Here is a 25085-nt window from a genome sequence, read left to right on the forward strand (position 1 = left end):
GTGTGTTCGTGACAGATGAACGTCTTATTCTTAAAAACTGATAGTAAACGGGTTTTGCTCGCGGAAGGTCTGCATTCGTTAAAAATGAACAAATAAAATATTAAATCAATATTTAATGTTCATTATGAGGTAAATAGCCGTGTGATAAGCGGGACAGTGTACAGGCAACAGGTTGTTGTCGCGAAATAAGGCCCTTTACGACACTATTAGCAAAGAGTACTCTTTGCTATTAGCCTCGGGTCTTATTTCTGTCAGGTATAACCACACGCAGAGTTTTAGTGTGGTTTTAAGACCATGCCATAAATCTGCATTACTGTATAAATACACTAAGAAATCGATTGCATCTTTAACAGGTTTATTTATGCTACTTTCAGAAATCTTTACATTGTGCGTGTACCTTAGAACCATGAGATTGAGTAGCTCTACCAATCACAAGGAAGACCTATAGAAATGATTCACAGATTCTGATTCATAGAGCCGTATTTTTCCTCAAAGTGCCATACATTTCCCAAAAAAAGAAGAAAAAAAACTACCTGGCTTACAATAACAAAAATAAGAAACATCACTAATTTTTTCTCCAAACAATATTGTAGACTATAAACAAAAAAGTATATTTAAACAAATCAATTAAAAAAATACAATGATTTAGGAAAGTATGCGTAAGTATGCTTAGTGTGCAAAAAAGCTTGCTATTTTAACAAGGCTTCAAAATTGTAAACATAGTATTTGGCTTTTGCAGGAAACATATTAGAGGTAATATTTTTTTACGTTTCTTGTGTCATTCTAAATTTATAAATCTGTTTTTTTTTTTGGAGCCACTTCGCTCTTTCATCACATGCTTTTCATGAAATGCAATATTTAGGTTGTTCAGTTAGTAAAGTCAAAGTACACTGCAGCCATTTTTACCAGTTAAATGCATTACATGCAAGACGATTGGGTTTCTATTAGCGTTAAATGTCAGCTAAACCTTTAACAACCACCTGTGTGAATGAGATGTTAAAGTTTGCCAATATATATGAAACAATGCGCAATGAAAACGTGGAAAAGATAAACACTTGCTATAATCACTGAATGGATGAGAACCTCCCCTGAAAATAAAGTGATTGCAGAAAAAAGAAAAAGAAAGAAACTTAGTAAAAAAATACAAAAAGAAAATTGTATCCATTTCACGTCTGCTTTGTGCAAACCTACATGCATGAACACACACGCACACCCCAACATTAGGGTTAGTAATCAATAATAACTGGATTCCAGTTACCTATCTGGCAATAGAGAGACACTATACAAATCTCATCTTTAAGACTCATAACTGATATTCTGCTTGATGTTCCTGAACACAGAAACCAATAAGAGGAGTGACAGAAAGAATGGAGCAGCATGACGGGAGTATTGCTTATGTACAGGATGTGATGTCAGAGGTCAGTGGTGGGGGGGCACGGTGACGAGGGCTTCTTCAGGCATACGGGAGATGTCCACATTCTAAGAGTTAAAGGATAGATTTAGCATGATACATCAAAATTTGTTTTGTATTGACTTATGTTTTGGGGTGCGTACCTCAGGTTTGTCCCTGTGAGTGTTTACTGCCTCCACATTAAGAGAAATTGACTCCACTTTACAGCCTAAAGCAACAGAGAATGTATGTTTCAATCTGATGCATTGTTCTAGCAACTATAACCTACGCCCATGCTCATATCTTTGTAAAGGTAAAACGTTTATTTCGGTATCTTAAGATTTTCTCACCATAAGCCACAGGGGTAAGCTTCAGGACCGTGTGCAGGGGACATTTCAGGTATGGCAGCTCATCTGAAATATCACAAAGGGTTAATGTCAGAGAAATGTGCATCAATCATTGGTCCCACTAAAGTTATATTACACATCTGCACTCTTATCAAGGAAGTAAGCAAGCAGACAGCGCATAACAGCCTGGTGACAAATAACCAAAACGTTCTCCTGTCGCTCCAGCTCCATAATGACAGGCTCCAATCTCTGCACCAAGTCCTCATAGGACTAGAAAAAAAGAGAGGATATTACATACATTTCAGAAGATGTTTTCGGGATGCATTCTGCATGAGGGTATTTCAGCATACCTCTCCTTTAGGATAACGGTAGCGATATTTGTCCTGGTCCCTCAGGGCGAACTCCAAAGGATAATGATCTTGGATTTCCTCGTACATCATCTCCTCGCACACGCCCTGCGCACGCAGAGGTTCAAAGTGTCACTCGCACACATTAGAGATGCGCTAACAGACTGAACATCATTAGATACTTACAGCATCAATTTCATTGAGTGCTTTCCATTGTTCATAGGGGACACCCAGTGCCTCAGCCGTCTGAATGGTTCTCTTCATCTGACTGGTCCAAACTTTGAGATCCTTTATATTTTGATCTTGAATAAACCTGCCCAGACACTCAGAAAACTGCAAGAGGGAAGAAGACAGAGAAGAGTTAACCAGAAGGAAATGACTTGGGATAGAAAGGAATCAAACCGCTGTCTTCCACATGATGTTTGACACATTAACTTGGACACGTAACACAGACCTCTTTTCCACAGGGTGATAGGCCCGAGTCCCCTCCGATGCGACCTTTGACATTAAGTTCACTCTCTCCGTGGCGACAGAGGTAGATGGAGCGTGGTGTGATGTGAATGTTCATCAGATAATAAACAATTCTGCTTTGAACGTGGTCAATGACGCGGTTCACTAAATAGCGGTTGCCCACATCCATTATTTTTATATATGACAACTCTCTGGAAGACAAAATACATGACCAAAATGTTAAGGAACCAACGTGTGCAATGTTTACTTTGCGAGAAACACCCTCACTCTTAAAGGAAAACACCACCATTTTTCAATATTTTACTATGTTCCTACCTCAACCCAGATGAATTAATACATACATATCTTTTTCCAATGCGTGCACTTTCACTCCTTGTACAGCGCCTCGTAAATGCGTCAGCATCTAGCCCAGCCCCACTCATTCCCATGGCTCCAAACAAAAAAGTTTTTGTGTCACCATACTTACTCGTGTAACTACTCATGTAACAGTCTTTAAATAGGGAAAACATGGAAGTGTTTGGTGGCTTCTAAATTTATCCCTGTTTGGAGCCATAGGAATGAATGGGACCAGGCCAAATGCCAACACATTCACAAGGCACTGTACAAAGATCAAAAGTGCACACACCGAAAAAGATAGCCATGTATTAATTTGTCTAAGTTGATGTAAGAACATAGTAAAATATTGAAAAACTGTGGTGTTTAGGGACAGTTCACTACCATAGTAGAAAAAACAAATACGATGAAATTCAATGGATCATTTATCAAAATATGTTCTTCATCATCATTTATCACAATACTTCCATAATACTTGTTTTCCTACTATGGAAGTCAATGGTTACAATCAGCTGTGTGCTTACCATCATTTATCATTTGTGTTCAAAGAAATTTGTACAGGTTTAGAACAACATGAGGATGAGAAAATGACAGAATTTTCATATTTGGGTGAACTATCTAGATTTTGTCCTTTACATTACAAAGATTTGAAATGCGAGTAGAAAATTTGCACTTTTTTACAGAGACTGAGTGAAAACAGATTACCAACCTGTCCAAGTTTTCATCCAGTGGTTGGTAACTGTTCTCATAGCATTTGATCCTCTTCATAAAGTCCTGGACGGCTTCTTCAGTGTTACAGTCAATATAGTCTGGACTCCCCAGCTTCACCTGCTGCTCTCAAAATACAAAGAAAAAGAGAAATTAAGTCTGGGAAAATTCAAATACACAACTATTAATGTTTTGAGGAAAACCTGCATTTAGATAGCCATATATATATCTATAGAATATATTAAAACCATCATAAAATCATGAATGAAATCACAAGGTTATACATTTGAATCATGCCACACCATTTCAATCACTACCTTACCACAATGTTTTCAGCAATAACCTTGGGGTCTTCACACACGGACTCCACAAAAAACACCTAGGGATGAAGATAAACCATAAACCAAGATAAATGTTTATCCTTTTACAGAATAAGACCAGAGGCTTGTAAACGACACACAAAATGCGTTTTACCTTATAGCCATTTTGTTCTGCAAATCTCGTAATAGTGTTCCTCCTCTCTCTGGTTGTGTTTGTGGCATCAAACACCTGAGAATTCAAGACACTCAATATAAACACTGAGATACAAAAATCAATTGAAATATGTAATATGTTAAAATGCTTTCAAAAATTATGATGCACCAACGTATCAACGTATAATTGGTATCGGCAGATAAAAGTAATTTTTCCTACTATCGGACATCGGAAGATTGTTTAAGAACAGCTGATGATTAGGGCAGATCAATCAAAAGAGGCGGAAAAGCCCCAAAGGAAAACTAGCTGTATCTATCAGCATCGGCAGATGTCATTCTAATAAATCGAATTTTGGTATCGGCACAGATATTTTGTATTTGTTCATCTCTAATAAATATATTACTGTCCAAATTTATGAATGGAAACATTATGTTAATTCTGAGTGCTAAGTTTCACATTTTAAGCATGTGACCTTCAAATTCGAATGGATTTTGATTGGCTGTCTATGTTTTATCATTCACCATCTTAAAAAAAGATATAACGCAAAACAGTACAACAACTTTGTTAAAGATGCTATGTGTAGATTTTAGCGGCATCTAGTGGTAAGATTGCGAATTGCAACCAACATCTTAGCCAACAGCTCACCCCTCACTTTTGAAACGCATAGAAAAGCTACGGTAGCCGCCATAGGACAAATGTTGTCATCTGAGACAACGTAGTGATGAAACGTTCTTTGGAGCAGTTTGTCCATTTAGGGCTACTGTAGAAACATGACAGGGACTTCCATGTAAGGGGACCTACGTTGTATGTAGATAAAAATGACCTCTTATGCTGCGTTTACACCAGCCGCGGTAGACGTATGAAGCACGAGTGATTTCAATGTTAAGTCAATTTGAAGACGCGTTGACGAGCGTCTGAAGGTCTCGCGGCGCGAATGAGGCATTTGGTGCGGAAGACGTGATTCCGCCTCATTTGCACATCTAGTTCGCGCGAATTGAGCGCCTGGCACGGTACGTGTGAATGGTGCTTTTTGTGCATTTTGCATTTGATGCGAATTTGCGGCTGACGCCCGACTCGAGTTGAAAAATTTGAACTTTGGTAAGTACCTGGTAAGTTGTAATACCCATTTCACTTTTGAGTCACGTGACGTTTATCGACCCGCGCCGTTTATTTTCCCCCTATAGTAAGGTTGCCCCTCCCACAAGAAGCAGATTTGTTCAACTGGAACCGTTCAAGCGGCAAACTAGGCACGGTAGACGTGATTTTTACGCCTTAAACGTGGTTGGTGTAAACGTCTTAATGCTTTTATTACCATAGAATGAGCTGTTTTGCAAGATCTTTATACACCCCTAAAAATATAGTTATGTCTATATTTCTGTCAATTGATCCTCCCGAAAGTTACATAGTGCATCTTTAAAATAAAATTGAAACATTTGCAAAACTATACTTACTGCAACCTGTCCACCCTCAACACTGAGGTACTGCCTGACATCATTAAGTGCTGTCAAAGCACACTGCCTGAAAAATCAAATGAAAACACACAAAATCACGAAAACGGCATTAAAACAAGCATTCTGGATTAAAAACAAGTCACTTGAACCAACTTATCTTACCTTCTTATCTTCAGACCTTCTTCATTATCTGGGCGAAAGAACTCAAAGCTCTTATAAGTTTTCGTACATTCTCTCCGATATTGCCCCACGTTGAATTCTGCCAAATTACACATATACGTTAGTTGTTTGTTTGTCATTAAATGTTTGAGTTTATATGCATGCATTATTACAGTACCGTGTGTTGGAACACCAATCCAGTTGAGGTAGCGTGTGAGTTTTTTAGAGATGTAAGTTTTTCCTCTGGCAGGCAAACCCACAGTCACAATGAGGGTGGGACAGTTGGTCATGCAAACTTTTAGGAGACACACGGACAGAAAGCAAGAACGAGAGAGGTTTAATAATAATAATCAGTCTACAGGTAGCTGTGTGTTGTGTGTTTACACAGCATCAAATGCAAGAAGAGAGCTGGACAGTAAATATAAAATTGTATTTTGGTCGGTCTGAAATATTTAAAACACTTAATCATTATAAGAGAGCCTATTGGTCAGGCAAACATTAGTGTTGAGGTCTCTGCAGCTTCTGAGGGAATTTTAATCTGTACATGATTTGAATTTGGTAAAGGAATGGTTCCCCCCAAAATGCAAATTCATTCACTAACCCTTTTTGTCACTCCATACCCAAATGACTTTTTAAGAGGAAGCAAGAAATGCATCAAATGCCAGAATGTTTAAAGGCAGAGTGCTAAATTTCTGAAAAACACTTTCGAAAAGGGAGTCGGGCCGACTACAAAAACACACTTGTAGCCAATCAGCAGTAAGGTGTGTGTCTACTAAACGACATCTTGCCTGGGTTGCGTATGTGTGGAACGGGTCTATCAAAAGAAGGTCCAGATTCTATTGGGGTAGGGGCGTGTTCGTTTAGGTAATTTCAAATGTCAACATTGGCTTTCAGAGATCATGGACTAGGGTTGTGCCGATCAGACATATCGTCAGACATATCTAGTGATGCCTCATGACTAGTCGCGACTAATCGTGAGGCAGCACTAGACATATCGCCACTAGAAGGCTTTCATGACAATAGTAGGCGATGGTTATTATTATTATCATCATAGTTTCAAATTAACATGTGCATTGCGTGTTTTTCCTCGCATGAGAGGGTTTGTCATAATTGAGTAAAAAATTAACAAATAAATAAATGAGTAAACTACTGCTCCGCCCCCGATACTATAATGTATCGGCGATCTCACAGGCTGGATGATAGGACTTTTTCAAAATGGGGCATATCGCTCAACACTATCATGGACCCTGCTTTAACAAAATGTTCATTGTTTGGACAAAATCTTTTATGGGTAAACTCTTTCTTTAAATAATATACATTTAGAGGCAAAGTATAATGACATGCAAAAATATTTCAGAAAGTTTTTCTTCTTGTATATTATTCCATTCATTAACCCCTTAAACTCTGCGGACCCACCGCTGTGTTCAAAAATGCCTCATCAAAAAATTTTGTTTTCTGTAAAATCTCTTTAAAATTCAGGCATGCCGAATTCTGCAAAAAATATGTTTATACTGCAGAGCAGCAAATGTGTGCTAATTCTTTAAGAATAAGTTATTATACTTGGACAACCGCTAATAAAATGCTTACTGTATTCACTTAAACATATATTAAATTAAACTCTAATTTCTAATTCTAATCTAATGACTCACTTAGGGACTTCAGTCTCCTCAAAAGAGTTCAAGATGTGCTTAGTGTTGAGAGAAGTCACACTAAATATCGAATTTTGCGAGAAGCTTTTTTATTCCGAAAATGTTGTGAATATGTAAATATTTCTTGATTTACCTGTTATTAAAGGGATAATTCATCCAAAAATGAAAATTCTGTCATCATGTTCTAACCCTCAAGTTGTTACAGACATGCATACATTTCTTTGTTCTGCTGGACACAAAGGAAGACATTCTAGGCAGGGTTTGTAACCAAAGCATTTGTGAGCCCCACTGACTTCCATAGTAGTTGTTTTCCTACCATGAAAGTCAATGATGCTCCTGTTTTCTGCTTGCCTACAAATATCTTCCTTTGTGTTCAGCAGAACAAAGAAATGATACAGGTCTGAAACAACGTGAGGGTGATTTTTGGATGGTGATGGTGGCGGACTAAGACTTTTGCACAATACTGTATCTTGGTCATAGTGCACCAGACACATTAGATTCTCTGCTGACTAATCAAGTAATGGCCCGCTGAGACTGTTCAACTAGCACACTTTATTCAGCCTACAGTTCATATCAAATCTCATATATTAAATTGGGTAAGTGAATTCTCTGAGGTTTAAATAGCCTCTCAGGAAAGGTCTTGTTAGGCTATAAACTTACTTTTGCAACGTTTTGGTTTCAAAAGGGACTTCAACTGTTCCACAGTTACTTTTTACTTGTTTAAAGCAACACCCTAAGGAGTTGTAAAGGCTAACCCTGAACCTAGACTAGAAAAGCACCATCATCATTAATAACCATCCGCAATGTCCATATTTAAAGACAAAATACAGCCACAATAAGATTGTCAGTCTCCTTAAAATACAAACACACAGAATACACATACAGGTATATAAAACATACAGTATTAAGGATAAACCACACGATAATTATATACTATATTCCTTTTTGTTGAGCAATGTATACAACTTAACTAAATAATGAAAGAGTTTTCATTTTTTAGTGAACTATCCATTTACAGTAGATACAGAAACGGATCCGCTGCTGTTCACTCGCAACACGCATGGGGCACGAATGTTGATGCGGCATTGACCAATCAGAATCTTTGGGCTGCAGAGTCAACCAATAAAATACCGACGAGGAAACACAAGATCACCTGCTGTATTTGCCGCCGGTACAAACAAGCTCAAACTGCACTTGTACCTCGCGTTGCAAAGCCTGTTGATATCACTATGCGACTTATGATTTGTGAAGTAAATATGCAGATAAAAAGAAATAATAAGGAGCTGTAGTATTAAAGCGCGTTGCGCGTGTGTTGACGCACTGGACACGTGCACACAAATACAGCAACACTCAGCGTTTACATTCCGGTTTTTAGCATCAGAAACGCAGGTTAGGAAGGGGACTCTTTGTGAATATCACATAGCTAAGATGAGCCATTCAGGACAGTTTGTCCTGTTGTATCTAACCGGCGTGTTCGAGATATATATATAATATTGATGTGTTTGAGCAGGTTTAGATACATCCGGATTGCATCAGTCGGTGCATCAGCTTTTACCACACTCCTGGGATTTATTATCCAAAAGCTCTACTTGGTACTAGAGTTATATTATGTGTCTTGAACGCACTATTGGCGAAAAATCAAGCAATGTTAGCTTAAATTGTGACAATTGCCTCACATACAATGCACGAAGTAAAATACGTTACTTCCGCGCCCGAACAATTTAGTTATCTCACACAATCAGAAGATACGTATGAATCGTGTATTTTTTTTAACAAGAATTTATAAACGCACAAAGATGACAGCTCATAGATCGTACGCACGTGACAACATCTAAACTACGCGCGAAAATAAATGTGTATAAAACGCATATTTCACTTAAAACAAACCCCATGGTGTGATACAGACAAACACGTCGTCTGCGCTCTCTGGAAAATAAAGCAGCGCGGTAGAACACAAACGCATGCAATCGTACCTCTCTTTTGAGATATGTGTTTTTCCGGTAGTCCATTCTTGTACGGCATCCATATTTTCCGCAGTGGGTTTTGTGTGAGCTCTCGGGGAATCGCCATTATAACATCTTCGTTGGAACTCATAATGTCTGTATGATCATGACCCGATCCCTGTGAGATGAACGCCTGCGACCACTGAGCGGACTAAACCGGTGGGCTGTGTGTCATATCGAATGAGCGGCTGTACCGTATAACCACTATACATCGCGCACAAAAAAACACCACCCCCACCCCCCACCTTATTTACGATAAACAGCACACGACTAAAACAAATGTTTATTTTTTTATTTTTTATTTTTGATGCCTTAGAATTAGACAGAAATGGAAATACAGAATGCATGGCACAGTAGCACATTGTGATTCATAATATTATTCTATCTACAATGCAAGCACATCATGCGGTCGATTCATTTACATATGCAAAAGAAATTAGGCTTTCTGAATATGTTGCCCATTAAAGTGTTTTATTACTAGTTTAAAATACTGTTGCTCAACTGATGAGCACTAACTACACAAACATTAAGGTTCGATTTCTAGGTAACACAAATACTGATTAAAAGAAAAGTATAAATTGAGTGCAATGTAATTCGCTTTGAATAAAAGCATCTGCTAAATGCTTAAATGTAGACCAATACGTCTAAATGTTACGCAATTTACATGACAAACCATCATTCTATCCAAAAACAGTACCAGGTATTTGAATCTACCGTAAAACAACTTAATGATGCGGCCAAACTAGAAAAAAATGAAACCCTCCACAAGAAGTTCCCAAGTTTGAGAAAAACAGCCCGCTGTTGTTCACATGTAGAACACATGGGCTGCGAATGTTGATGTGTCTTTGTCCAATCAAAGCCCCTCGACAGCAGGGGGCCAACCAATAGAATGCAAGATTGACCGCACCGCTAGGCGTGTGCTTTGAGAGGCACACATATGTAAATATCGTGCGGGATGTGGACGTTCTGTTCTTTTTCATCAATGTCGTAAATTTAACTGAGGCTTAACAAAAACATGCACGTGAAGTCTACATGTTCAGATTTACCATAACTGAGGCTTAACAAAAACATGCACGTGAAGTCTACATGTTCAGATTTACCATCATTTCAGAGTTCCACGATTACTTTCAGTGTTATACTTTCTTCTGTGGTCTTAATAAACCCATTACTCTCTTTATCAGCTTTTAAGATTAAAAGGCATGCTATAGACATACAGTATAGTATATACCAGTATATATAGCCTGTGATATCTTTTTATTTTAGTTTGGTTTAACGTACTAATTTCACTTTAATTTCGGTGACATGGTTTTACTCAGTCAATATGCAAAGATATCAATGTTGATTATATGGTCAGGTGAATGATTTTATCTAAAAAAAGTAAATAAAAAAATAATGTACTGGGATTTCATAGGCATAGTATATAATATAAACATTTCAGTAAAATGTATACAGCCTGCCCTATGCAAACGAATGTGGGTTAAACATTATATACACCCACATAATATTAAATACATTACATTCACAATATATACATTAATATTCTTAACTAATATAAAGTAGCCTAGCTAATACATATATATGATATACTTTATTATTATTAACTGATATAGCATAATAAGGTATTAACTGATGTAGTATAATAAGGTAAATATAGTCATATAGTTATGTGCTATTGTGTTATTTGCAGATGGTTTGGGATGGAGAACAGTAGGAAAATAGTGCCATCTTGTGGCTGAATGACGTATTATCCCTGTTTATGTTTTGAAGTGTGAGGTTAGTCCAGTCAGCAGGTCAGGAGGAGTTATCTTCTTAGTCAGATGAGGCAACAAGCTGCTCAGGTAATTACCCAGTTTAATACTTTCCGAGAACTTGGGGTTATTATAGACTATTTCATACAACTGCATGGTAAACAGGTATCAGGTGACTGCATATACAGTATAAGACAGAAAAAGAGTACAAAAGAGAAAAAATAAGAGAAAAAACAAGTATGTTGTTAAAACTCTGCCATTTTGGCATGCAATCGTAGAACGCTTGAGCGCTGTATGATTTATAAAGATACTGGTTGAACAATAATTTTAAACCAGACCGTTTATACCTTACAAACCTTACTATTTCAAAATATTGTAAATGTTTGTATTATTAATAATAATAACCCTAAAATGGTGATACACATTAAAAGGTATTATAGGGATCTGTTATGTTTCATCTATTAAGTTTTGATTGAAAGGTGCAGTGTGTAATTTTTAGAAGGATCTTTTGAAAGAAATGCAAAATAACATACAAAACTAAATTATAAGGGGTGCATAAAGACTTTTCATAATGAACCGTTATGTGTTTATTGCCTTAGAATGAGACGTTTTATCTACATACACAGAGGGTCCCCTTACATGGAAGCCGCCATTTTGTGCAGGCGTGTTTCTACAGAAGCCCTTAACGGACAAACTTTTTTACTAAGTTGTCTCCAACGATGACATGTTGTCCGGTGGCGGCTGCCGTAGCTTCTCTATGTGTTTCAAAAGCAGGAGGTGAGCAGTGTACTGAGCAGTTGGCTGCAATTCGCAAACTCACCACTAGATGCCACTAAAATTTACACACTGCACCTTTAAGTACATAGGGAACTCCTGCTGGCGCCATTCATTTCATATTCACTCCTGGCTGTCCTTGCCTGCGAGTAAGGTGGCGTAAACAGAATTGGGTCATGTGACGGCGGACCTCTATATACCCCCACCAACAGTGGTGGCCGTTGACTTCTCCAAGTTTCGCAAATTCAAAATATCTGTTCGGAGTGTTTGTATGGACAGACCCTCGCTCCCTTGATTTTGACAGAGGGAGCGAGTCTACTTCATATGTACACTTCATGCAGCTCCATATCCCACAATGCAACACAATTGGGACATCATTTCAGCAACTCGCGCTTTGCACAGTTCAAATGATGGAAGGGGCGGTCTCTACTTTCCATGTGATCAAGGGCTTAGATCCATTTGAACCCACTTCAAGTGTTTCAGTAGTAGTGGGCACTCGTACAATGTATAGCAATGATGTACATCCGAGTGTACGAGACTGAGGGAAGTTAGCGAGGGAAGGTCATAAAAACGAACTGTAACGCAGGGCTACTTTTCTGAAAAGTTTTCCTCCAACCACAATCAAACACACCTGAACCTGCTAATCAAGCTTTTCACGATTACCTAAAAATGTAGAGGTAGGTGTGCTGAAGCACGGTTGGATCTAAGGCAGTGGTCACAACCCTGTTCCTGGAGATCTACCCTCTTTGCATACTTTAGATCCAACCCTGCCTCAGCACACCTGCCACAAATTTTTAGGTAGCCATAAAAAGCTTGCTTAGCAGGTTCAGGTGTGTTAGATTGGAGTTGGAGGTGAACTCTGCAGGAAAGTAGATTTCCAGGGTTGATGACCACTGCTTTAGACCACCTTTAGGGTCGCACAGTGGGATAAGGTGGGTCGCGAAAAGTTACTTAGCTGTTGTGGTAAATAAAAAAATGTCCAATTAATGACTAGCAATGACACGGGTTTTCATTTCTTACTATTAGAAAAACATAATTTTCCTCTAAATATAAAATTTAAAAAAGTTTAAAAAGAAAATAATAAACATCAGGAGTGCTGTCAGTCTGAAAATTATGGAATGAGTGTATTTGGATAATTGTGATTTGTTTTTACTGCTTTGTTTTGAGCTTGCGTTAAATATAAAAATCATTATCAGTCTTAAGTTAAATTGTTTACAAATATGCTTTATTTTAGAAAATGTGTCTAGTCGCTACAGATGAAACTTAATGACTGTTCCAAAGTTTATTTAAGAAAAAAATGTAATTCTTATTATAATTCTTATGCTATTCTCAAACATGATTTCTCAAACCAGTGTTTATTTTATTTAAAAAATGTGTTTCTGCACATACAATATACACTGTAAAAAATACTTTGCTCCCTTAAAAATTTTTGTTGAATCAACTTGTATTTACAAGTCATTTCAACTTACTATCAACTTACTATTATTTATCTTGACTAGAGATGAGTTGTTATAACTACAGGTGAATTGTTATAACTTAGAAAATTAAGTTGACTTTTCTCAACTATATTTTATACGTTGTGACAACTCATCTCTGTTCACATGACTTGTAAATCTGAGTTGATTTAACAAAAAAGCAGACACGAAACATATTATGGCAAAGCTAGATCTGAATCCTTAAATGTGATTGGAGGAACGGATCTGAACTTTCACACAGATAACCAGATGAAAGGGAGTAATCGAGAGATGGAGAGCGTGCCACACATGCGCAAGAAATAAGCAGTGTAAGGCGGAGGAAGACGTGAAAAAACAGGACAAACTACTGTATGTGTGAACATGCAGCACAAACAAAACAGTATACAAGAAAAGAGAAAACGTATGAGGATGTTTACCCAGACAGCTTAATGGAAGAATAGATGAACAAAAAAAGATTTATACCCCATGGGTCAAAAGAGACAGTCAGAGTAAGCCGAGAGACATTTATTAGCACTTATGCAGAGGCCAGAAATAGTTTGCCAGGGTGTGTAACCATAGTAACCACCACCCTGCCAATAATGTCCATTGCTGACACACCCCTCACATCAGATCAGATCTAAAACCCCCTTTCTTCTTAATTATAGCACACTATAACACAATCTTGTATGTGGAAATGTGTCAAATGCACAGTATACCAAAGTAACAACATCTTGTGCAGCTGGAACAACGAGGCATAAGAAAATCAAAACACTAAAGAGAAAGTTAAAAAGATTCTCCAAATAGTTCACAATGAGATTGTCTGCACCTACCCCCCAAACGGCAACATGTTATGCCAGCTGTCTTATAGCATAATAAGACATCATCTTTTTTTATTATAACTTAATACATTATTAACCCACTACGTGCTATTGTCAATCCTAAACTCATAATTCACTTCAGTAAATTCATTGATAAATGACTAATTATTTTTCCGTTTAGAAACTGAATAAAGTTTGCTTCGTTAGGGTTCATAACATAAGTGATTCTATAGCAGAATCAACAAATTGCCAACAAATCGGTAAACACAAGATGTTTTTCTTTATCATACTTTCAATATTACATTATGATGACATTATCAACCACCAAAACAAAACAAGTAGGCTACTGCTGTGGGCGAATGGATGAACAGACAACGAAAGGTCAAGTTCACCAGCCCGAGCAACACCACAGTGCAAAAAAAACCATGCAAACCACCACTCGTTCACAATATAGATATATTTGTATACATAATTTGTATGTTTGTTTACGTTTATCGCGCGCACACCGTTGACCGCTCCGACCTGTAATATAGTCGTGATATATGATTGGAAACACATTTAACGGACCTCTTAGAAATATGCTCAGTGCTGCCAAAGGGAAGACACATTATCTTACCTGTGCTGTACTGATTTTGTCCGTCTCGGGAACGGCTTGAATTTCTCATCATCCGGGTTTCATACAGCACAGCTCGCGGTGAACGTGCTCAGGCACGCGCTTTGCTGAAGAGCGTTTAGGCTACTTTCCACAATGAACGTTGAGAAGCGCATCGGGAACACCCGCAGTGATTTATATAAAAGATTTACTTTAAGATTACAGACATGCGTCCCGATTTAAGAGAGAGATTGAGGACCGCCTACGATGACACTCAAACTCATTATGTAATGCACGACATGTTGCTTTTTATATGTATATGGTGGAATTAACATTACTGTTTTATCTCTTTCCATTTACAGTTTATGTTAATTGAACAGACGAAAGCGACTTACAGTGCATAACGATACATTTCAGTTTATGTGTGTTTCCTGGGATCGAACCCATGACCTTTGCGCCTAACACAATGCTCAGAAGCACTTATTTCAGACAAATGCACTTACAAAACCAGTGATTATTTTATATCCCCATAGTAAATACCTTAGTAAATGCACATACAAATGCAATGGGTTCTTTTGATAAAAGAGCTATTCCACCGAATCGGTGGGAACATTTGTGTTCCCAGGACATTTAATGAAATAAATAAAAAAATAAACATAAAGCATAAAATAAAAAAAATTGCATTTTTTCATTATATCCCATCTTTGCTTTAAATATTTTTCATCATAAAAAGTCTTATTATTTTAAATAAAACATTTTATTCAAGTGGAATGGCTCAAATACACTCTATTGATATCTTTAAAAAAAGTCTTCTAAGATTCATGACCGCAGAATGGGATATGCCTTTATGTTATCATCTATACTTGGGTGTAGAAATCTATAAGCAATTAAATTATTAGTCACTATCATGCCAAAAATTATGCTGTCATCGAATATACAGGCCATTAAATCACAAACATTTTATTGTACTCACGCAAATGAACAAAAAGGTCAATGTATTGATAAACTTTTTAAAACTGTTAATTAAAGGTGCAGTGTGTAAATTTTAGTGGCATCTAGTGGTGAGGTGCGAATTGCAACCAATGGCTCAGTTAATTGCTCACCCATCGCTTTTAAAACGGATAGAGAAGCTACAGTAGCCACCACCAGACAAACATGTCATCTTCGGAGACATCTTCGTAAAAAAAGTTTGTCCGTTAAGGGCTTCTGTAGAAACATGGCGGCACAAAATGGCGGCTTCCATGTAAGGGGACCCTCGGTATGTAGATAAAAACGTCTCATTCGAAGGTAATAAAAACCTAAGGGTTCTTTATGAAAGGTCTTTATACTCCCCTGATTATATAGTTTTGTATATTCTTTTGCATTTCTGTCAAGAGATCCTTCTAAAAATTACACACTGCACCTTTAAAAAAAAAGTTGACAGATTTTATTTACTGAGAATCAAAACATTATTTAAAGGGACACTCCACTTTTTTAAAAATATGCTTATTTTCCAGCTCCCCTAGAGTAAAACATTTTTACCATTTTGGAATCCATTCAGCTGATCGCTGGGTCTGGTTGTACCACTTTTAGCATAGCTTAGCATAATCCATTGAATCTGATTAGACCATTAGCATCGCGCAAAAAATAACCAAAGAGTTTTGATATTTTTCCTATTTAAAACTTGACTTTTCTGCAGTTACATCGTGTACTAAGAGTGACGGAAAATTTAAGCTGGAAAATTAGCATATTTTCAAAAAAAAATGGAGTGTCCCTTTAATTGACAATATCTGCTGTTTTTAGATTTCAACCTGAGCTGTATTTTTTATATTATTGAGTACATAAACATATTCATGCTAAAAAAAATCTAGATTTGTGCAGCAGACTATATAAAAAGATAGTTAAATATAAAATATTTAATAGTATATCATGACTATTTTATTTGAGCAGATCCTACTGATTTTAATGCTGTGCCACAGTGATGGAGAGGAAGATGATTTTACTGGTAATTTCCAGAACTAGATTCTCCCTGCATGTCAGCTGCAACAAACAGAAATATGTGAATGAGGACAATAATAAAAACTACTGTATTTGGATGTTTGTGTATGTATGTGGTGAGAGGAGTTACCGTAAACATGAAAACTTTGAAAACGCTTAACTGCACCCGAGGAGAAATCTTTAACAGTAACCTACAGTAACGACAATTGACATCATAAAGATACATTTGCAAACATTCCTGCTTGAAAGGGTACTAATGTTCAATATACAGTAATTACTCACCGGTGCAAAGCTAGCACTTTTTTTTAAAACAGTTGGTGGGACTTTGGGGGCGGTAAAGGCCGGAGGAGGTGGCACCCCTGGTAAACTGGCGGACAAGGTGGATGAAACAGAGTTTTGCATCATACCACTTTGTAATTTTAATTTCACCATGGCTGCTCTGGCATGAAGAGGAATAAGTGGGAGGTGTCCCTTTCTCTTGGCGAGTGACACAGTGTCTTCATCAGAGTAGAGAGTCTGTGAAGAGTCACACGCCTGACTGGGCATTGTGTGAGAAACCGCAGGATTGATCTCTGGGAGCGTTTCCTCTGAATCAACATGGTGTGGAGGTTCAGATTCACCGCTCAGAGGTTGCCTATGACAAAGCGGATCAAAGTACATACAACTTTGGAAAAAATCAAGCAAATAAACCAAATGAATGTAGAATTCAACACTATTCTAATAAAAAGAATAATAAGGTTAATAATAACATCATTATTATTATTAATAACAATTAATTAATTATTATATTAATATTTTATTATTAAATAATAAAAAAATCTAGAGATCCATAATGAAAAACATTTTTTTATAACTTTTTTGTTTTTAATTAGGTCTTCACTGTCTGTACTAATATGTGTTTACTGTAATGCTGCTTTGCAACAATGCAATATTGTAAATAAAAAAGGATTTACTCACAAAATCATATTATTAGCCACAGATTTACAGAACAAATATCTAAACACTATTTACTATAAACATCACTTACCTAACATTCACCTAAATTCACAAATCCAAGGACTCTTGATATACACATTTAAGCTTGACTGTCTTTCTGTAAATGTCCCTTGTTCCCGTAATAAATGTCTGTATTGCTTCTCACCTCTTAAACTCTTTGGAGTCACCAAGACAGTTTTCAAGTTTCTCTTTCAATCCAGAAACCGAGTAGCTGCGTGCAAGTACCGGATGCGCTGCAGTAAAAGTGAGACATAGGAGGTGGTCTTGGGCTCATAGTTTTAATGCAAGCAGCAAAATGTTATTTATGTCATATGTGAAGACCTTTACTGTCGCTGATTTGCTTCTGCACAGCAGTATAAAACTCCTTTGCATCCTCCTCTTCAGCAAAGTTCAGCCCTGCCTGACACTCCTGCATATAAACACACATACAGTATAGGGCTGTTTTCCTTGTGGAACTTTCCATTGACTTAAAAACCCTTGGTTATTTTTAACAGGGTTAAATTTACCCAGAAAATGTTTATATTTGATCCAATGGGTTAAAACAATGCAGCATTTTGAATTGAAACAATCCAGCATAGGTTAATTTACAAACGAGCGAGTAGGGTTTGTCCATTTTTGGGTTGAAAATAACCCAGCATTTTTTTGTGTACTAGCTGATAACATTTTCAACATGACATAATAATACCACAACCTAACCACCTCAATAGATGGTATGCATTGACGTCACTTTTCCACGTGACCACACCAGAGCACGCTCTGTTGAGTGGCAAACATTCAACAAAATGGCTGGTTTTCATAGCGGCTGCTGCGAAAATGCCAGTAAAACTGACTATTATCAGTTTAAATTGAATTTAATTGGACTTGATAGCAGAGGTGGACAATGCTTAGTTACATTAGTTGCATTTTCCAAGCATCTGTGCTTTATTACGGTGTGTGTCTTTGGAAAATTTTTACTTCACTACATTCTTAAGCATAAAATCATACTGTGTATTCTTTAATATCGCATATTAAAATTTATTTAATACCTAATTACATAAAAATTGTGTACTTTTACTTGAGTAAAAGTACGTTAATGTACTTAAATATTAAATGTAAAACAAAAAACTTGTATTTATGAAATGTAATAGAGTAAAAATTATGATTGTATGCTTTGGAATGTATGTTTTCCAGAGAAAAACACAGATAAAAATACAAATACTTGAAAAATACTTTTAAGTAGAAAGTAAAACCTCTGCTTGATATTGACCCTAGCAACTTGTCAACCCACCTGTGGTCTGTAGACGTTAGCATGAACAATCAATTTACTTCTCCTTTCGGTGTCTTTTGTCAGTCTGTAAAACGATAGCTCTGAATTCTTGTTAATCTGTTAGTACAGTCTATCGCACAACAGCTTTTCCCATTTAGACGCGTTTCCACATGTTTTTCGCTGATTTCACACTGTACACAAATGCTGATGCTTTGTCTTTTGCCACTCAGTGGGCGTAACCGCAGGCACTTTCGTCGAAGGTGACGTCATGTGCATACCCTCTATTCTTTTATATTTTATACATTATTTAAAAATGTAATTTATCATTATCCACACAGATCTACACACAACCAAAAAATAATAAGAAATACGTACTTTACCAAATCTGTAAACACACACACACACACACACATATAACACATAAACACACATATGCACATACATGTTGCTCCAAAATCCTGTGCAGATTTTTTATTAACCCTTATTTAATCAGGAAAACTTCTTTGAGATTAAAAATCTCTTTTACAGAAGTGTCCTGATGTTATATAGAGAGATCAGCGGGTTAAAATTGGAGTTTAAAAGCAATGTGTGTCACTTACATCCCCAGAGAAAGTATGGAAAAAGGGACAAGCCTCTTTGTACACAAACGGTGTATACAGCTCTTGTTCCCATAGCATCTTGGCTTTCTGGAAAAAGAGGTAGAGAGCGAAAGTACTATTAGGTATCATTAGGTCCACCAATGTACCATTAGGTCTCAGGAACACTCACAAACCAAGACAACCAGTATGGATTTGGCAATACATAATTCTGCCCGAATACAGGAAAAAAGTAATTTATTGTGCCTAAGTGTTAAATAATTTTGTTTTGTGCATTATTCTATCAAACTAGAGGATGTGAGTATATACAGTGTGTATAAGGTGAGTTTGACCCACCTTAAGACAGTAGAGTCTTATAAATGTCGAATGTTTGGTTTTATCTTGCAGAAGACATGCGACTCCAGAACTGTAAATTTTCCACTTTCTTTCTTTTGGGGGGTCTGCAATTACCAGCTGAACAATACCGCATGCTAATACCTGTAATACAAACACACGTCACATCACATACATAAAGTTTTTTTCCTCATAAATGCGCAAACAAAAAATAAAATCAATATCAAATTTAGGGATGCACCGATATGGAAATTTTGGCCGATACGATAACCGATAACTCTTTAAATTTGAGGGCCAATAACCGATATCTATAGGCCGATAAATATTCATATTATTTTCACATCTTGTCTTTGCGCTAGACTAGCATACTCTTCTTAAGCCCGCAACACGTGTCATCTTCGTGCTATGTCACAAAAAGCACCAATCAAAACTCCACATGGCCAGCAATGAGCAAGTGAAGTGGTTCAACAAACCAAAATAATTCATAATTTATCGGCTTTCATTTATCGGCCTAATTTTGCTATCAGACCGATAACCGATAATATTAAAAATAAGCAGTTATCGGCCGATAACGATATATCGGCCGATATATCGTGCATCCCTAATAAAATTTTCATTGAAGAGCATTCCTCCTCTATTTTTTGGGGTATTATTGAATCTGGTTTGTGCCTTGTAATTCACAGAAATCTAAGTATGTTGTCTCCCAAAATAAAATAATGTATATTTCCCAATTTAAATAATGTTTATTTCTAAAACACAAAACATGAATATAGACTAGAATATTTTTAATAATTTTTTATCATCATGGGTTTAACAGAACAGATGGTTCAATATATTGGTAATAAATTCATTCTCTGAGAATTTCTAAATAAAGTTATGACTGCAAATGTCACATCCATAACGCTGGAATTGCTCATATTAAAAATATTATTAATATTGGCATAAAATAGAGATATATAATTTCATACAGTTACAATAGCATTATAGACTTTTATAGAAGTGTATACTTTGCCCCCTAATTTTGCCTGTAAAAGCAGCCGAGGAGGAAGAGAGCATATTTAATTCATTATGCAACAAAACACTACCCACAAACAAATACCGTGCACATACAAAGCAGTCAGACCCTTATGTAACCAAATGTACACTCATTTCACTAATTAAACATTTTATAATGTTATCATTTATTATTTACATGAAACATACGGTGTGTACTCTGAGAAATGTAAATATGATTACTTTAAAGCATAACTACGTGAAATCAAGGGTAGTTAGTGATCAGAAAAAGAAAAAGTAGACTTACATTGCATTCCTGATTTAGTAAATTAAAGAGAAGGCCGTTCTCACGAATCGACAGGCGTGGACTTATAATTCGAGACATCGCTCTCCGTCCTCGGTCTTTGACAGCTGTCTGCTGAAAGTGTGCTGTTCCTGTCATATTATTTTCCAGGTATCTACAGAGTGATATAAAACTGACATGTTCACACCCATCACACAAGCATAACCAAATTACACTGTGCTTGACACTTCCTAATGCAAATATGCTGGTTTCTGAAATAACAACAGTCCTCTATTCCTACAACACACGCTCTAAAGTTGCATAGGTGTCGCACACATTATTTTATACATAAGAAAGAAAATGTAAAATGTTGTATTATTTTAGAACACAGATAAGAGATAAGTCATGATAAGCGAGAGTTGTTTCTGGATAGCTATGATCATTGTTGGGAGAGCTAACTAGCAACAAAGTTTACACTTTATTTTAAAGGGCACATATTATGCCCGTTTTTTATGCCCAGATGTAATCTTTAGGCACATTAGCACTACTACTACTAGCCGTGGATGAGGCTTTGTTTTTGTAATGTCACATTACCAAGAGAATCAAATCAGCATGTCAATTTGGTTTAAAGGGTAAATAAAAAAGAAGGAGGGTGGATTTTTTTCATTGTAGGGTTGTTGTATTCAAACATTGCCAACACACATTTATGTCTATAATATGCGTCCTTTTACAGTGTAATAATTTGTTTTATCCAAAGTGAATTACAATGCATCACAAGGTATACATTTTTTCAGTATGTGTGTTTGCTTGGATCGAACCCACAACCATTTTCTAATACAATACAGGAACACATTCAAATTCAAGGTTTGGGTTGGATGTGCATTTTTCTAAGCAATCAAGAAAAATGGAAATGTAATGCTATTTAAAGGGGGCATTTCACAAATCTTTTTAAAAATCTCAAATAAATCTTTGGTGTCCCCAGAATACATATGTGAAATTTTAGCTCAAAATATCATATAGATAATTTATTATAGCAAGTTAAAATTGTCACTTTGTAGGTGTGTGCAAAAATGTGCCATTTTGGGTGTGTCCTTTAACATGCAAATGAGCTGATCTCTGCACTAAATGGCGTGGTTGGAATGTGCAGATTAAGGGGCGGGATTACCCCCTTCTGACATCACAAAGGGAGCCGAAATTCAATGACCTATTTTTTCACATGCTTGCGAAGAATGGTTTACCAAAACTGAGTTACTGGGTTGATCTTATTCACATTTTCTAGGTTAATAGAAGCACTGGAGACCCAATTATATCACATTTTCATGGTATGTCCCCTTTAAACATTATATTACATCAAGCATGTCATTTGACCAGAAGATTTTTTTTGTAGTGTTCATTCAGTTACAGAAAAAAGATATAATAATATGAAGAGTTTCGTTGCAAAACGAGAACTCCATTTTTTTACATTTTTGTCAAAACATGTTTATTATTATGTTATGATGTTATTATTTTGTTTTATGGTGCTACTTAGCTGTATTTTTTAAGTTATGAAGGTTTAAATAAAAACAAACCAGCTGCAGTTGCATTGATATTAATTGGAATGCACAACCAAAAAATGATATTTCTGAACAATTAAAAAAACGGTGGTTATCTCGTTTTGCAACGAAACTCTTCATACAACCCCAAAACAGAAAAAGTTGGGACACAGTAGAAATTGTGAGTAAAAACGGAATGGACTAATTTACAAATCTCATAAACTTATATTTTATTCACAATAGAGTATAGATAACAAATCAAATGTTGAAAGTGACACATTTTGAAATGTCAGGCCAAATATTGGCTCATTTTGGATTTCATGAGAGCTACACATTCCAATAAAAGTTGGGACAGGTAGCAATAAGAGGCCAGAAAAGTTAAATGTACATATAAGGAACAGCTGGAGGAGGCCCAATGTTTAGGAATAGGAATGTTGTCCTATTCTTGTCTAATGCAGACTTCTAGTAGCTCAACTGTCTTAGGTCTTCTTTGTCGCATCTTCCTCTATATGATGCACCAAATGTTTTCTGTGGGGGAAAGATCTGGACTGCAGGCTGGCCATTTCAGTACCCGGAACCTTCTTCTAAGCAGCCATGATGTTGTAATTGATGCAGTATGTGGTCTGGCATTGTCATGTTGGAAAATGCAATGTCTTCCCTGAAAGAGACGACGTCTGAATGGGATCATATGTATCTAGAACTTGGATAAACCTTTCAGTATTGATGATGCCTTTCCAGATGTGTAAGCTGCCCATGACACACACATTCATACAGCCCCAAACCATCAGAGATGCAGGCTTCTGAACTGAGCGCTAATAACAACTTGGGTTGTCATTGTCCTCTTTAGTCCGGATGAAATGGCGTCCCAGTTTTCCAAAAAAGAACTTCAAATTTTGATTCGTTGGACCACAGAACAGTTTTTCACTTTGCCAAAGTCCATTTTAATTGAGCCTTGCCCAGGGAAAACGCCTGTGCTTCTGGATCATGTTTAGATATGGCTTCATTTTTGACCTATAGAGTTTTAGCTGGCAACAGCGAATGACACGGTGGATTGTGTTCACTGACAATGTTTTCTGGAAGTATTCCAGAGTCCATGTTATGATTTCCATTACAGTAGCATTCCTGTATGTGATGCAGTGCCGTCTAAGGGGCCGAAGATCACCGGCATCCGGTATGGTTTTCGCTTCTTGACCCTTACGCACAGAGATTGTTCCAGATTCTCTGAATCTTTGGATGATATTATGCACTGTAGATGATGATAACTTCAATCTCTTTGCAATTTTTCTCTAAGAAACTCAGAAAACTCTTTTTCGCCGCAGCATGGGGCGAATTGGTGATTCTCTGCCCATCTTGACCTCTGAGAGACACTGCCACTCTGAGAGGCTCTTTTTATACCCAATCATGTTGCCAATTGACCTAATAAGTTGCAAATTGGTCTTTCAACTGTTCCTTATATGTACATTTAAATTTTCTGGCCTCTTATTGCTACCTGTCCCAACTTTTTTTGGAATGTGTAGCTCTCATGAAATCCAAAATAAGCCAATATTTGGCATGACATTTCAAAATATCTCACTTTCAACATTTGATATGTTATCTGTATTCTACTGTGAATAAAATATAAGTTTATGAGATTTGTAAATTATTCCATTACTTTTTTACTCACAATTTCTGCAGTATCCCAACTTTTTCTGTTTTGGGGTTGTATAATATAATAGCATTTTTGTAAAGGAATTTTGTTAGAAATCAGATTCAGAACGATTATCAAAACATGCACAAAGTTTAAAATTAGTAAATGTTTTTTGTTTTTGTTTTTGCTTCAGTTTTTTATAAATTGGGTAAGTGCGTCCATCTAATCGCGGTATTACAGATTAACACAAAACCTCATCAGGAACACGTTTTTTATACAAATGTTTTCTCTTAATTGATGAGATAACTTGTCAATGGCGGGAAAAGAGTTAAATACAAATTCTCATATGAATACTGCAACAAAGAAATCTTAAATTTTCATTCAAACACTCCAACATAGTTGCTTAAATGTAGGGAGTAGTGAACAAGGGTGTATGGACGATTTATTTTTTTTTCATAGAGGACGATTTCGGACCTGTCCAATTCTCTTGTTTTACTTTCAGTTTTGTTTTCAACGCCATTTCCATGGAGTAGCATGTTGGGGAATTTCCCCCAACATGACAGACTAACGTTTTACTCACAGACAAATGTTTTAATTGCAAATTTATTATAACTAATAAACCTTTTTTGCTTAAAGAAATTTGTATTTTATTATCATCAACCATGCCATTCTGGCTGCTGTATTTTCTCAGGGCTGACCAACACAGATGCTTCCTTCACAGGGCTGCATATAAAAGCTGGATCTCAGTCTGAACTTTTTAGTGACTTTATTATACTGCATTAAC

The 25085-nt window shown here is 36.6% G+C and overlaps 1 protein-coding gene and 1 non-coding gene across 3 annotated transcripts; both read right to left on the reverse strand.

Moving 5' to 3' along the window:
• Positions 1 to 338: 338 nt before the first annotated feature.
• On the reverse strand, positions 339 to 14892 carry pfkfb4b (6-phosphofructo-2-kinase/fructose-2,6-biphosphatase 4b). 2 transcript variants are annotated; one of them, XM_073870346.1, is made up of 14 exons: positions 14743 to 14892; positions 5859 to 5975; positions 5684 to 5780; positions 5522 to 5588; positions 4071 to 4145; positions 3919 to 3975; positions 3598 to 3719; positions 2539 to 2746; positions 2271 to 2417; positions 2088 to 2192; positions 1875 to 2007; positions 1741 to 1800; positions 1555 to 1619; positions 339 to 1479 (listed from the first exon to the last, which is right to left on the reverse strand). In XM_073870346.1, the coding sequence occupies exons 1-14, from the start codon at positions 14792 to 14794 to the stop codon at positions 1420 to 1422; spliced, it is 1365 nt and encodes a 454-aa protein (XP_073726447.1). In that variant the 5' UTR covers positions 14795 to 14892; the 3' UTR covers positions 339 to 1419. The 2 variants fall into 2 exon arrangements, with proteins under 2 accessions (XP_073726447.1, XP_073726446.1); XM_073870345.1 differs by lacking the exon at positions 14743 to 14892 and adding an exon at positions 9303 to 9494.
• A 772-nt stretch (positions 14893 to 15664) lies between these two features.
• On the reverse strand, positions 15665 to 16887 carry LOC129450759 (uncharacterized). The gene is made up of 2 exons (XR_012370735.1): positions 16826 to 16887; positions 15665 to 16737 (listed from the first exon to the last, which is right to left on the reverse strand). It is a non-coding gene; the product is annotated as an uncharacterized protein (transcript).
• Between the last annotated feature and the right edge of the window lie 8198 nt (positions 16888 to 25085).

The sequence above is a fragment of the Misgurnus anguillicaudatus genome, chromosome 8 (assembly GCF_027580225.2).
Source record: "Misgurnus anguillicaudatus chromosome 8, ASM2758022v2, whole genome shotgun sequence".
Classification (NCBI taxonomy): domain Eukaryota; kingdom Metazoa; phylum Chordata; class Actinopteri; order Cypriniformes; family Cobitidae; genus Misgurnus; species Misgurnus anguillicaudatus.